This window comes from Colias eurytheme, chromosome 5, assembly GCF_061535395.1.
Source record: "Colias eurytheme isolate Ceu_HAF_F1 chromosome 5, ilColEury1 Martin Lab GWU primary, whole genome shotgun sequence".
NCBI classification, from domain to species: Eukaryota; Metazoa; Arthropoda; class Insecta; order Lepidoptera; family Pieridae; genus Colias; species Colias eurytheme.
In genome coordinates, this window is record NC_142984.1 from 10,438,091 (window position 1) to 10,453,460 (window position 15,370).

At 32.2% G+C, this 15,370-nt stretch overlaps 1 protein-coding gene and 1 long non-coding RNA gene across 2 annotated transcripts in view; one reads left to right on the forward strand and one right to left on the reverse strand.

Moving 5' to 3' along the window:
• LOC149908636 (uncharacterized) overlaps positions 1-600 on the reverse strand; it is a 306,382-nt gene extending 305,782 nt beyond the window's left edge. The window contains exon 1 of the long non-coding RNA XR_016456765.1: positions 51-600. This is a non-coding gene — a long non-coding RNA (uncharacterized LOC149908636). The remainder of the gene's footprint in view (positions 1-50) is intronic.
• Positions 601-4,295: 3,695 nt separating this feature from the next.
• The window catches only part of LOC149908644 (uncharacterized), a 62,033-nt gene continuing 50,958 nt past the window's right edge, over positions 4,296-15,370 (forward strand). Inside the window, exon 1 of the mRNA XM_090102121.1 lies at positions 4,296-4,853. Coding sequence (XP_089958247.1) covers positions 4,775-4,853 — 79 coding nt within the window. The 5' untranslated portion in view covers positions 4,296-4,774. The remainder of the gene's footprint in view (positions 4,854-15,370) is intronic.

Consider the following 15,370-nt stretch of genomic DNA (forward strand, 5'->3'; position numbering starts at 1 on the left):
GTACATACTTAAATCTTCCACGTGAAATAGTCTACATATTTAAAAAAAACCGGCCAAGTGCGAGTCGGGCTCGCGCACAAAGGGTTCCGTAGCAGCAAATATAATAAATTACAGTTAAATCAACCTATCTCAAAAACTATAAGAGATACTTTGATCAAACCAAAAATCGTTGAAAGAGTTAATTAGCATGCATCACCTCTATTTTTTTTAGAATTTTATACCCCGTAGTTATAAAAATAGAGGGGGGGGGACATACTTTTTACGACTTTGAGAGCTGATATCTCAAAAACCGTCCACTTTAAGAAAAATGTTTTTTAGAAAACTTTATATCATTTTAAAAGACCTTTCCATTGATACCCCACACGGGTATGTACATCGAAAAAAAAAATTTCATCCCTCAGTTACATGTATGGGGGGCCCCACCCCCAATTCTTTTTTTTACTATTTAGTGTCATATTTTTGTAGCGGTTCATACAACACATATTCCCATCAAATTTCATCACTGTAGTACTTATAGTTTCCGAGTAAATCGGCTGTGACAGACGGACAGACGGACAGACGGACAGACGGACATGACGAAACTATAAGGGTTCCGTTTTTGCCATTTTGGCTACGGAACCCTAAAAATACCGCACGAAAATGTCTCTAAAAAGATACATTAGGACAGACAGACAACGAGAAGCGACTTTTTTATACCATGTAGAGATAGCGATATTAAATTAATGTGGACGAAGCCGCTGGCTTCAGCTAGTCACAATCTAAATTCTTAGATCTTCCTTAACAATGAACTTTTAATAAATACAACCTGTTTGCTTCTAAAGCTTTCCAAATTTTACATCACGGCCTTTTTCAAAGGCCGTTAAAGTATTTTAAAGTGTTATAAATTAAACATAACAGGGTAATATAAATCAATTTTGTTGTGTTTGTTTTATTGTATGGATATGGATGTAAACTAGGTCGTAAATAGTTATTTTATATAATAATATATTAAAACGATTTTAATAAAGAGTATTTTTCATGTTTGGTTTCGTAATTCTGTGTACACTTTTAAAGCGATTATCACCTAAAATTGTTACAATATTATATGCTACATTTCCAATGCGAAATAAGCAAATAAAATTATTTTTCAAAATATAATTATTTAAATTCTCTAATTCCTGGGATATAATAATATATTAATTACATTACAGGGTATCGTTTACCTACTATGCAAAAACATTAGGTGATTTATTAACAGTCATCAATCAACATCAAGTTCTTTAAATAACAATATACATAATATATTGCCCAAAACTATTTAACTAAAACTAAACTTCTAACTTAAAACTACTTGCACAAAACCGAAAAACGACACCACAACTTTGACTAACACATTTTCCATATAGTCTAGGAGGCAAATGAAAATCCATACTAATATTATAAATGCGAAAGTAACTCTGTCTGTCTGTCTGTTACTCAATACTGAACCAATTTTCATGAAATTTGGTATGGAGATATTTTGATACCCGAGAAAGGACATAGGCTACTTTTTATCCCGGGAAAATGACGCAATCCCGGAAATCCCACGGGAACGGGAACTATGCGGGTTTTTCTTTGACTGCGCGGGCGAAGCTGCGGGCGGAAACCTAGTATGTAATAAAAGTTAAATAAAGAGCGATTGTTGTCAATCGATACGCTTACAAAGACGGACCTAATTCTTGCTGATATTAGGAAAAATAAATCATCCTTTGTTCGCAACGGAGGCGACAAAAATTATTTCAATGGGAAGAAAAATGAACCTGCCTAATGAGCGTCCGTTATACTTATATAAAATATGTACAAGCTTTTAATATTTGGCCACATCATTGTAAATTGTAATGTATCTATTACTTTAATTATATTATAATACTAGCCGCTCCGCGCGGTTTCACCCCCGTGGCTCCTCTCCTGTTGGTCGTAGCGTGATGGTATATAGCCTATAGCCTTCCTCGATAAATGAGCTATCTAACACCGAAAGAATTTTTCAAATCGGACCAGTAGTTCCCGAGATTAGCGCGTTCAAACAAACAAACAAACCAACTCTTCAGCTTTATAATATTAGTATAGATCTACCCATATATTTTTAAACTAGAAGAAGGACTAGTGGTAGGTTATTGATAGTAATAATTTCCGTGAATTCACTTCAGTTTATCGCGTAGTAATCCAAATGCAAACATAATCCGGATACAAATTATATATCTGCCTAAATGTAATTATATGGAATCAAAGAATATTTCTCAGCAATTAATTTTTCAGCGACACTCAATCTATGATATCTATCTCCGGGTCAGATTTAATTAAATCAATTTAACCATTCTCGCACGTAAACGTAAAGGGCAGATCATAATTATTGAACCTAAGTTTTAAATAGTTTTAAACTTATAAATTTATCCAAAATCACTGTTTAGCTAATCTGTTAGTTAAATCCTGTCAAATGGTACACCATCAGTTAGGTAGTCAAACTGGCCCTTATGGATTCGGTATTTCCTACATTCATTTCATTTCCTACAACACAGTTTAATCAATTAGTTCTTCAGTCTTAAACTTGGGTTGTTAATAACGCTCTAAGCATCATAATCTGCAATGCAACCCTGTATGCAACATAACCCTTACAAAGCAATGCTATTCTGAAAAGCTAGGCAGTAGTGCGTTACATAGGTACACAATTGTGGCCTATCCAAAGGATCTATAGACCTACTCTCTATGTATCCTCAAAGACACAAGACAGGTTAAATAAATTTGATAGAAAGGCATACTAAACGAATTATTTACGTCTCTAGAAATGAAGAAAGTAAATCCTCTATATCGTATTTCATTCTTGAGGTCTAGAGGTCGATCACCGTCGTGAGACGGCATGTCTTCTTTGAGTCAGATAGGTGCTCAAACATCTGCTTGATAAGATTAGAAATAAAATTGAAGTATTTTTATTATGCGCGCTGCACCCCGAGGTTTTACCCGCATTGCTTCGCTCCTTTTTATTGGACTAGCTGTGATGATATTATACAGCTTCGATAAATGGACTATCTAACAGTGAAATAATTTTTCAAATCGGACCCATGGTTGCTGAGATTAGCGCCTTCAATCAAAGTCTTCAGATTTATAATATTAGTTATTATTTATGAATAAAGAATGTATTTTTTACAATAGGTTATAGGTACGTAATAAATAGTAATTAAATACTCATGCTAAGTCACTGTACAAAAAAGCAATCAGTATTTGACCCAAAGTCAAGTATAATTATGTGGAATTCACAATTGCTGTGCTTCTTTATCCAGGCGATTTTAACTTGATTAGTTCCAGGTAATGTCCGCAAATAGTAAAGAAAATACAGAGAAACTTTTCTTTGATCGTACCTCTCAAAATGACGAAAGGCAACGTTAATCGATTGTTTTATTTCATTAAAAACTCTAATAAAAAGTAAATACACAACTCTATTTTTTATAAGTCTCTTCTAATCTAATATATATATTCTTCTCGTCTAATCAATAAACAAACTTATTAAAATGTTATTTGAACAAACATTGATGTTTTCGTTTAGGACTTAAATATTTACTTCAGTAGTCTCTTAGTGGTTCGCGAAAATTAATATTTACTTATCAATTTTATTAAATACTACCAATATTGTAAAAAAAAACTAGTAGCCTCACTTGACTTCGACTGGGGTACAAAGCATCAATGTTTTTAAAACTTCTTTAATACAAACCATACGAATTATCAACTAAAAATGCATAATCATTTTATTCCAGTGGTTTCATTATCAAATATCATTTTCGTCCATAATCAAAGATGTAGAGCAACCTCTTGTTTTTATATCTTTACTATCCTGATCTTTTGAAAGCTAAGGATGTAGGTAATTACTTGTGTTTAAATAAGCCAATATTTTCTTATTTATCAATGCCTCGACCCTAATATTGTAAGGGTATTCTTTACTCCGGCTTTATTAGAGTTAATAGAGTCATACATTTTTATCAGACGGACGAAATTTCCTTTAACTTTTTATACACAGAATTGCATTAGAGACTCGTAGATACATCGAAAAATAAAAGAGAATCAACTAGTCACGTACGAATGCATGCTGACCAAAGTATATCTAGCTTAATATACATTTTAATTGCTTCTTCACAAGATTTTCACAGTACGTTTTAACGGACCACAGTTGAATGCGAAAATTCCTTCCATCCCTTTTCAACGGTTTGAAAATTATCAACCATCTCTATCCCACATCCCAGACTGCTGGCATAGGACTGATCCCTTATGTAAGTCAGTACGATGGAACCGTCCCGTCCGAGTGGACGTGTAGCGCCTAACGAGACAAATCGTTCTACGTACGATCCGCGTATAACAAACGTTATTCCTGCAAGATTGTAGCCGTAAAGGATGAAAGTGCAAAGTGTACCGTTCGCAAAATTAACAGAAATGAAGTGCAACACTCAAACTTTAAAAGGAAAGGATTAAGTGAATTAATTGCTCGAAACAAAATATATTTTAAGTTAGTTCTGGCGCTATGAGGGTAATCCCCACACGCGGTTACGATAAACTAGTCCCGATTAACGTAATGCCAGTTTAAAAATATCCCATTTATGTCATGTCATTTTTAAATTCGTTTCTCGTATTTAACTCTGACACTTTATGTGACAGTCGGAATAAGTTGTGACATGGTTTTTGTCGGACTAATTATGGAATTAGAAGTGTTACGATGAAAAGAAAACGGGTGTGAAATTAAATATAATATAGTGTTGTTAATTAGTAGATATTAATGATGGCTGATCTGAAGAAAATTAAGTGGCATACGTATTTTTTAAATGCGGTTATGCTTTTCGTCACTATGATTTATGGTAAGTGTAGATAATATTATTTTAAATTTTTTTTTTTGTTTATTAGGGTTGATTATAAATAGTTTTTCTACGGGAGATAGATCATGGTGTTCTATGATATTCCCTAAGTAGGTACCTACTTACTAGATAATATAATTCTTTGTGTTATAAAGCGTGAGACAAATATTTTGAAGATATGAATAAAATCCTTCATAAAACTATTTAGGTTTTATTCAATAAAATACGTGTTATATTTATGTAGGTATGTTTTCTTACACTAGAATTTAAGCACAACATTTTTATTTATTTATTTTTAACAGGTTTACTTAGGGCTTTAGGTTTACTAACGATGGATTTTTATAAAAAAATATGTAGGTACTACCAATTCACTAATTGGCTTTTATACCGGCTGAGGTTCTTTTTGTATATTCGTCTAAAATTTTCTGGGTTTCAGATATTTTCCGATATAAATTCTTAACCTAGAGTTTTGTAGAGTCAAGACCTGACTAAATAAATTGAAGTAATTTCATAATATGTAAAATGTCTAAATTATTAAATATAATGGATTATAACTTTAATTAGTGACCACTTTGTGAGTTGAAGTGTACGAGATGAATAATGAAGAAAATATAAATAATCATAATTTATCAAAGGATAGAAAATAATTAATTTCAAAAGATACTTATTATAGTCTACTACCCTCATAAATAATAAACTATACAAAATAATTATTAAATGGAATTGCAAATAAAACTTGAAATACCTAGAGTCGTAGATATTAATATTTCACTTATTTAGATAAATGCGTCCAGTCTTGAACAATTCTTAAAACCGACTTTACTGTTGTTTGCTGATAAATTATATACTCAAAACCTTCCTCTTGAATCGCTCTATCTTTAAAAAAAAACCGCATCCAAATCCGTTACGTAGTTTTAGAGATTTAAGCATACATAGGGACATAGAGACAGAGAAAGAGACTTTGTTTTATACTATGTAGTGATGTTTAGGAAAGTACAGTTGAGTTGATAGCTGGATTCATTACAGAGATTCGAGTACTTCGCTTTAAGTGTTGATGTTCATATAAGAACTTTCCAGAATTGCTACGTCATGGAGTAAAGCGACGATTTTGGTATCTTTGAATCTCGCCAAAGAAGTTTCACTTCTGACACGTGTGCGCGGCACAGACTTTTTTCGGTTTTATTTACAGTATTACATGACCATTTTGAATGGTCATGTTTTCTGACACTGAAACATGATCTATAGACAATTCGACGGTAGATCACTCTACTGTCAACGTATCTACCTCTCGATATCAATATCGACCTCTTATCACTAAATAGTATAAAACAAAGTTGCTTTCTCTGTAACTATGTCCCTATACGTATGCTTATTTATATAACTACGCAACGGAACCACGTCTTAAATCCCACTTTAATTTCAAAAATTATCTCGCAAATACCGCGCAGTGAAAAACTAAACTGGAATATTTTAAATTTGGCTTACAGACGAGCGTTTCGTGAAATTTTAATTCCCAAAATGAGCAATGCTTTAATTATTATATTATGCTATAAGTTCTAACCTACTAATTTCAACGTTTGGACATTTGGAAATAATAATCTTTGACGTGTGTTTCCGTAAATCCATGTGACTGTTCATTTGATTGCATGGTAAAGTCTGCTTATAAAAAAATTGGTTGTCTGTAAAGTCGGTTTACTGACGATAGTTGAACGTTACAACGTCCGATTGTGCTTCTTTGTCGCTCGTTCCGCGCTCTCGCTCGCACTTCAACCCTTACATGGAACGCCTCAGAGCGAAGTAACGCAGCATGAGTCATGTTTTTTCGTGCGTGCAGCCGGCTCTATCGAATTATAAGACGTTGTCACGTCAAAAGAGTAGGTTTTTACCAGATTTCGTGTAGATGTGTGAGTAACTTTAATACCATAATTCTATTTTATTTATTTCTTGTTCTGAGTAAATAGTATCGTGTCGGAAATTCGAACTTCTAATAAATGAATACCGTATTCAGTCCAACTTCGTTGTTCAATATTATGTTCTTATTAAAAAAAATCAACACACATATTTCGCTTAAACATTTTCCATACAAAAATACACACACTCTGCATATTTACATTTCTTATAATATGTTTCATACTTTTAAAATAGATGCAATTTCTCGAAGCGGCTCTTGCAAAACGTGTTCTTTTATAATGATTCGCGAGCTTTTATGCTAGTTCTGAACTGAATTGTATCAAAGTGGATATTTTGTTGAAGTAGATACTATTTGGAAGACATTTACTATTATGGTTTACTCCGCTCCTGTTGGTCTTAGCGTGATTATATATATAGCCTATAGCCTTCCTCGATAAATGGGCTATCAAACACCGAAATAATTTTTCAAATCGTACCAGTAGTTCCTGAGATTAGCGTGTTCAACAAACAAACATACTCTTCAGCTTTACAATATTAGTATACCTATAGATAGTATGGATGTTCTTCCCTTGGATTTGCTCTTCACGAGCTTACTAGAGTGTTTATTTTTTTGTAATAAAAACATCCTCTAGTTTTCGAATTAGAAGATTAATAAAAGATAAATAAGATTAATAACATTAACCTTTCACTTAAACTCATAAAATTTAGTATAAAAATCACGTAACTTCTACTAAGTTCTAGAAATCTACAAGCAGTGACAGTCAAAATGCGTTGAATAAATTAGGATGTCACGCTTTAGTGATATTTTACAAATATAAATGACGGCAGAAAAAATATGGAAGCAATTTTTCTGCAACTTTGCTAAAGTCGATGCTACTTTAGATAAAATATTAGGGTCTTTCTAGTTTCATAGTTTGCAAAATAAGGGTCATTTGCTTGTCTTATACCTCTTTTTTGTGTATCATGACATCCATACTAATAGGCATAATACAAATGTTTTGCCGTTAATATAGAAATGTTGTATTTATTCATTTTTCGTTAAATTAGATTTTGAGTTTATTATATAAATATACATTTATCTGGGTTATATTTCAATTACTGAAATGATCTGTAAGGTTTCGTTAAGTTACCAATAGAAATATGAAGTTTTATCTGCTCTATATTTTTTTTTTATATTTTATATACCTATCTATTTACTTCTTTTTCTTTAAAAGTAATTTGCTTTTATGCCCTAATCTATAATCTATAACCTACGCTGTTGTAAGACTTGATTTCAAAGGTGTAAAAACTGATAACTAAACACAATACTTTTAAAATATTAAGGACCTGGATTTTTTGCTACAAATATGACAACCCAAAATATATTAAATAATTCAAATAGAAAATAAATTCTAAAATATTCCCGCATAAATCATTCTATTTCGAAAATAATATTCAAATATAAGTAAATACTAGAACAGACTTTTAATGAATCAAAAACTTTTAATGGAAACACCAATTTCGTTGATTCGCTTCATTTATCTGAAAGGTCATTGGAAATATTTCGTTTGAATTCAATTTTTTATTGATATTTCTGAAGTTTCGATTTTTCTTTGCGTATTTCACTAAAAGCTATAGGATGAAGTCAGATTTTTCGAAAAGTTTCTCTTAAAAAGAGCTATTTTAATTTTTCAATCCTTTTAGCACTGTAAAAAACATTGTTTGAACTAATCCTTATTTTTCTGTTAGGTGAATTTTTTAAAGCTTCACCTGATGTAATAATTTTCAAATCGGTTAAGCTGTTTTTGACTGTATATAATATCTAAAAACAAACAAAAAAAAAACAAACTTTATAATGTAGAAGCGTAGGTACATATTAAATGTTTTCAATAATGTTCTAGCGTTCTTCTTATGGCTTCCCTTAAAGGTTTTGCATTTTTAAAGCGAAAATAAAATAAACATTCATACAATTTTATTTCATCCCGAGAGAGCGTACATTGGCTTTCTAGACACCTTTGGGTCTTGACCTAAGACGCCACTTAAGTTTGAGAGCTTGGTAAATCCCTTACGAACCGCTATTTCTAACGATTCTTATAAATAAAACAAGCAGGATTTAATACAAGATAAGTAAAATAAAAATAAACGAACCGAATTACATAATCTAAATACAAATATACCTATAACTCAAAGGTTACTGACTGACATAGTGATCTATCAACGCATACCTAGTCGAAACCACTGGACGGACACGGGCTGAAATTTGGCCTGCAGGTAGATGTTACAACAAAAGCATCCGCTAAGAAAGTATTTTGATCAATAATTATACCGCCAAGGGGATAAAATAAGAGCTGATAAAAGTTTATACCATGAAAATGTATCTTTTCCACGCGGGTGAAGCTGCGGGTAGCAGCTAGTTTGAAAATAAACCCCTTATTTTTATTACTGTTCAAATAAAATTTGCGAACTATTTGTTGAAATACCCTCATGTTAAAAATATCGAAATTGTTGAGTTATTTATGTAGTTATGTTTGATATGGATGTTGATTTAATTTGTTTCACTTGGGAATGTTTTGTATTAATAGCAAGTATTGGACATATCAGTAAAAGTTATTCCGTTTCGATATACCTATGACTGAAATACAAATACAAATACAAAAATCTTTATTGATGTATAAACATTTTGTAGATAGTTTTGTAATATGACTATTTGATTTTTACAATGAAACAAAATCAATACCTTGTATTTTAACGAGACGCTCACTTGTATATCATTACTGTGATGAAATGTTTTATAAGTTCTTGTTTCGTAATTAGGTATAGAACATCCAGGAAGTAGGCATATATATAGCATTTTATTCTAATATGTTAAGCTATTGCATAGGTTTTATCTCAGACTATGAGCGCGGCGACCGAATGTAAAAATTCCGTAACGAATAACCTAACACCAACCGGCACAGCGATGCGATGCTATGCAATTTAGCTTTACCACGGCATTCCTCGAGTGCCACACGTCCTTTAACTTAATTTTATAACAGTGATTGATTTTTATTAATAATAATATATTATTATACCTAATAGTAAAATAATACTGACTTTTAGACAACAAGTAAGTCTTGTGGCACTGGGCTCTTACTCTATTATTAAGAAAAAAACGCATATTGGAATATCAAATTAAATGATCCTCTATCCATTATTCTCGTCACTAAGTCGGCTATGAATTATATGAATAGGAGCTCTTCCTATTCATATAATTCGTAAATTAAATTATAACGCCTTGTTAACACGTAGTAAATCAAAATAAACAAAATAAACACAAAAGCGGATTTTAAAAGATTTCAATATAACAATAACATTCAAACACAATACTATTTTTACAAGATAATACAAATTGAAACCAATATTTTTACGTTAAAATTAAATATACAAGAGCTCAAATTTAACTCGGATGAATATATTCTCTATATTGTAAACATTTCCAACGCAGAATATGTTCAAATAATATCAGTGTTACTGAACGAAAATAAATACAATTGGTATACGCGAAAGAAATTACGAGCACAATGAAGCACCTCCTTGATATTCGATATACCTTTACCCTCATCATAATACACTGAGTAAGCTCTTTCGTAATTGGATAATACAGATAAAATTTAAACGAAATCTACAAAACATGACAATCCGTTCCATATGTTGATAAGGAGAAGATGGTTACCTGACGTCTTAAAGCAGTATTAATCCCAGTGTGGAATAGTGACAGGGCTATAGGTCGTCGTATATATTATTACTAGTGGTCCGCCCCGGCTTCGCCCGTAGTACCTACATGTTTAAACTACCCTATCTCTCAAGTTGGATCGAACTGCACATGATGTGCGAATTTTATTATAATCGGTTAAGTGGTTTAGGAGTCCATTGAGGACAAACATTGTGACACGAGATTTATATACATATATTATGTATTAAGATAGGTCGTCTAGCGCCATCACCTTCCTAAACTGGTAAAAGTTATGCTCTGTGACATCATGGTAACCCTCTGGAACTAAAACGATCGCAGAACTATGCTAATTCAATTTCTAACAATCTTGATATGTAAAAATGTAAATAGGCCTTTCTTGTTCAGCAAATAATTCTAGCCTATATGTTAGATCCTGTTATCATTAATTCTTATATGGTGACACAGACAAAACACAGCTTTGACAAATACTACCTAATAGATGAAGCTTGTAAAATGCAGCTGGTTTTAAGCGATATTTATTGATTTTTTGATCAATCCTGACTGTGTAAGCATTTTTCATGAGGTTTTTTTATTACTTTTTTGTTAAATAGATGCATTGTACTTACTGCTTTCAATCTATACCGATATCTATACTAATATTATAATGTGGAAAGGTTTGTATGTATGTATGTATGGTTTTTACGCATAAACTACTGGACCGATTTTGATGAAATTTGGCACAGATAATCTTTAGACCCTGAGAAAGAACATAGGCTACCTTTTATTGCGAAATATGTACCACGGGCGAAGCCGGAGCGGACCGCTCGTAAAATATACGTTTGGAGTTCACTTCACAAAATGACATTTGTTATGTAATGCCACTTTACTAGGAATTAATTGATATTAGCTGTTAACGAACACTTGAATTAACTAAGTTCTTCATTTTCTAAAGTCTTAATGAGAAAAGAGACAAAGTGCATTTAGGAAATTCATCCGGTTCCTGACGCTTTTGAGTCTGGAAACGATTTGAACTTTCTTAATTGTCGAGAAGATCTTTAGCTGAATTTTGGAATAGGAGTTCTCGCGACTGCAAGAATTGTGTGAAATGCAAACAATGTATCCATGTAATATGATTTTGTTAGAGAAGTATTTCGTCCTTTGACGTTCATGTTTCTTTAAGATATTAAAACATCACTACATAGTATAAAACAAAGTCGCTTTCTCTGTCCCTATGTAGGTATGCTTAAATCTTTAAAACTACGCAACAGATTTTGATGCGGTTCTTTTTAATAGATAGAGTAATCAGGAGGAAGGTTTTAGTATATATTTTATTAGGTTTTAGGGTGGGCGAAGCCGCGGGCGGAAAGCTAGTTAATTATGACTGATTTTAATGTCAATTGACGTGTGAATACTAGAAGGTATCTTATACTTGAGAGATAATGTAAATCTGCGGTTCTCTAGAAGGTCAGACGACCTTTGTCAGACCGTTCTGTCAGATTTTCCTTCACGTGTGATTGATGTGATGAACGACTAAAAAATACAGTTGTATATAAATAGAAACTGTTATTTTTAAGTCTACATTCAGTGTTCTTAGTTAAAATTAATGTAAAAATATATGTGTCAGTATTTCACCAATCGTGTGTAGGTATTTCACAAAACCTGTACAATTTTTTATCCTGGTTCAGGAAGAAAACCTAACTATATAATAAATGAAATTACCTAGATGATGATCTTAATCAACCTATTGTTTTTTTTTACTTTGCAATTGCTCCACATAACAATTGTAATGGATCCTAGAAAATATTTTTGGAAATTGACTACAGCTGTTATACATTGTCAATTTTTTTACTCCCAGATATCCTACAAATGTGGATTATACTTACGTATATTCAGTTCGAACTTGCGCTATCAACTTGGAAGTATTGGCAAGAGACAAAATACTTGGAGGAAATTCCGTCCCTGCATTGAGACTTCGCGGAACCGTTAAGTTTCCTAATTGCTAGTAGATTAGGTCTTTAGAAATTGCAGGGGATTTCTAGTATTTGTTGATGAGAAAAAACTTTATTCTGTAGTGGAACTTCGCATTCAAATGAGTTAATTTATTATGGGATCAACTTTTATGAACTCTGTTTTATTCTCTTAATCTCTAGGAATTAAAGATTTTAACGGATTTTAATTCGATTTTATTCATTATATTATTACATCACGGGGAGACAGTCTTCCGACCACGCTCGCTGCAAAGTTTGCGAAACGTTGGGATAATAATTAAATAAATCGCGTTTACAGTCCGTTAAAATCTTTAATGTCTAAATGTATAATACCCGCGTAAAATCAAACACTAGAAAATACTATTGATAATCTCTTTTAAAATAATATGCGTCTTGTAGACCGAAATATAATTTTCTTCGTACTTTTTATCAATTTAAAAAATTAAGGATTATCTCTAAAATTACTATTTAGTTGTAGTTGTAAATATTCAGGGTAGTATTATAATTAATTTAACCTTCAGAACAAAATTGAATATTATTTGCGGACAAACCCCGTTTCTCAGAAACAATCATCTGATCTTGACCGGTTCAATATCGTTTCATGGAAATTGGTTAGATAATATTATAACGTAGGTTTTAGTTTAACTTTTGTGGCAGTGAATTTCTTGATTAAAACAGAAAAGTACATCTTAAATCTAAACTAAACCTTAGTTAGACTGAGGACTACATTTATTACACTTTAAAGAAAAAAAGAGTAGGTGCAACTTATTTGGCGGTCCTATCACTTATTAGTGATCTCTTCCAGGTAACCATAGTAAAAGCTACCAGGCAAAACTACTTGCCTCTAAGTCAAAAATAAATGAAAGTATGTATATATATTTCACTGCTTATATTTACGTAACTATTTACTAATCTATGGTACTCCATCTGCGCACTTTTCCTGGTGACATAATTCTCAGTTTTCAGTCTATTTTTGCATTATTTGCAACTTTAGAAGCGTTTCAAATTACCTGCCATAAAAGAATATCTACTATCTGCTCTTCAAGTAGCCAAATAAACATTCTTACATCTATAAGTACTCAAACCATTAGTATTAACCCTTTCGTATTGTATTCCACTTCCTCGTGCAATCCGGGTCGATTATGTTTATCTTAATCATCTTTTTGATCTCCAAGTATTATTGCTTCATGGACTATTAGCTGTTTATTTTTTGCTACTTGTGTTATATGTTATGTCTGATGATGGATGGATTTAATGTACTTTAAAGAATGGTTTAAAAAAAGAGTAAATTGAAGAGGCATACTGTCATGTGGAACAACAAATTGCGAATTTAATTTGCAGTTCATAAAAATGGTTAAATAGAGGAATTCTATGCTCTGCCTTTTTTCAATTCAGCAAATTCAGCAACGTATAAACAAGTTCTGAAAGCCAATAATATACCTACTTTTTAAATTTTAATATATTTTATTCATCTACAAATCACCCTAGCCAAACCATGGTATGCTATAGTATACATATACGAACCATTCAAAGACAATAATTAAAAAAAAGACGTGTGGCACCCGGGACTGCCGCGGTAAAGCTATTGCATAGCATGCCTTCAAGCCACACCTCCGAGCCCGTTGGAGTGGGAGCGTGAGGTTTTTTTCGTTACGGAATTTCTCGATTCGGTCCCCGCGCTCAAGGCCTAAAGGAAGGAAGCTATGCAATAGCTTAATAAATATTGCATTCAAGATGTGCTATAAAAGTTACTTCATAAGATTTCAAATTATCACCTCCACCACAACTAAACATAGTAATATTTACAATATTCCAGTATATTGCAGCGAACCGCGAACGTACTACATAAACATTCTTCTAGATTGTTCGATAAATCTCTCTGATGTATGGTCGTGCGTATATTGTACCTTATATCAAAGACGTCTATCGGTTTACTTGCAAAACTGTTTAGTCTATGTTTCAAATCATTTATCGTAGTTCATTTCAAAGGAACTATTTATACGTTGGAACATAATTAAATTCAAAGATTAACACATAGTATTTCTTTAGTTGAGTTATGAAATTATTTGGAAGCTATACTATTTCAGTAGTAATTTTGACGGCCTCTTTGTACATCTTGTGTGTAGATTCGAGGGAATAAATGTCTGGCAGGTCACAGAAGGCTGATCACATTTCTTCCGTAAGAAAATCGATCAGTGAAACAGATGTATAAATAATGCATTTGACACGAAACTTCACTTTTTTTGATATGGACTGTTTTTTTTTTGTATTTTTAGACTTCAACTATAGCATTTTGTTTTTTAACAAAATAGTCACGATTCTGTAGTTATGTAGTAGCATCTGTGACTCGCGAAACTTCTTCAATATTTTGATGTTCGTCTACAGATTGAATAACTTTTGCAATGCAAGCATTTGGATGCTTGAATGTATTGATTATTTTGAGAATTTCTTATTGAAAAGATGAAAATTTAAGAAGACTGCATACAATCTTACCTTTTTCTTGCCTTATTAAATGTAGTCTCAATGCTAATTACACGATTTGCTGTTAAGTCATTTATAGATTTGACTCTTCTTCATCTAATCAAACTAGCTATAACTGTTCATGTAGTTATATATAGTATTTTCATAACCAAAAATAAAAAATCATTACCAGCATGTTTATCGGTTTTAAAAGAGTTAGGTGTACCTACTAATTCTATGTTTAACTAGCTGTTTCCCGCGGTTTCACCCGCATTGCTACGCTCCTCTTAGCGTGATGATATATAGCCTATAGCATTTCTCGATAAATGGGCTATGTAACACCGAAAGAATTTTTCAAATCGGACCAGTAGTTCCCGAGATTAGCGCGTTCAAACAAACAAACAAACTCTTCAGCTTTATAATATTAGTATAGATTTCCCTCTAAAGAGCGTTGCAATAAGATGTTCAAA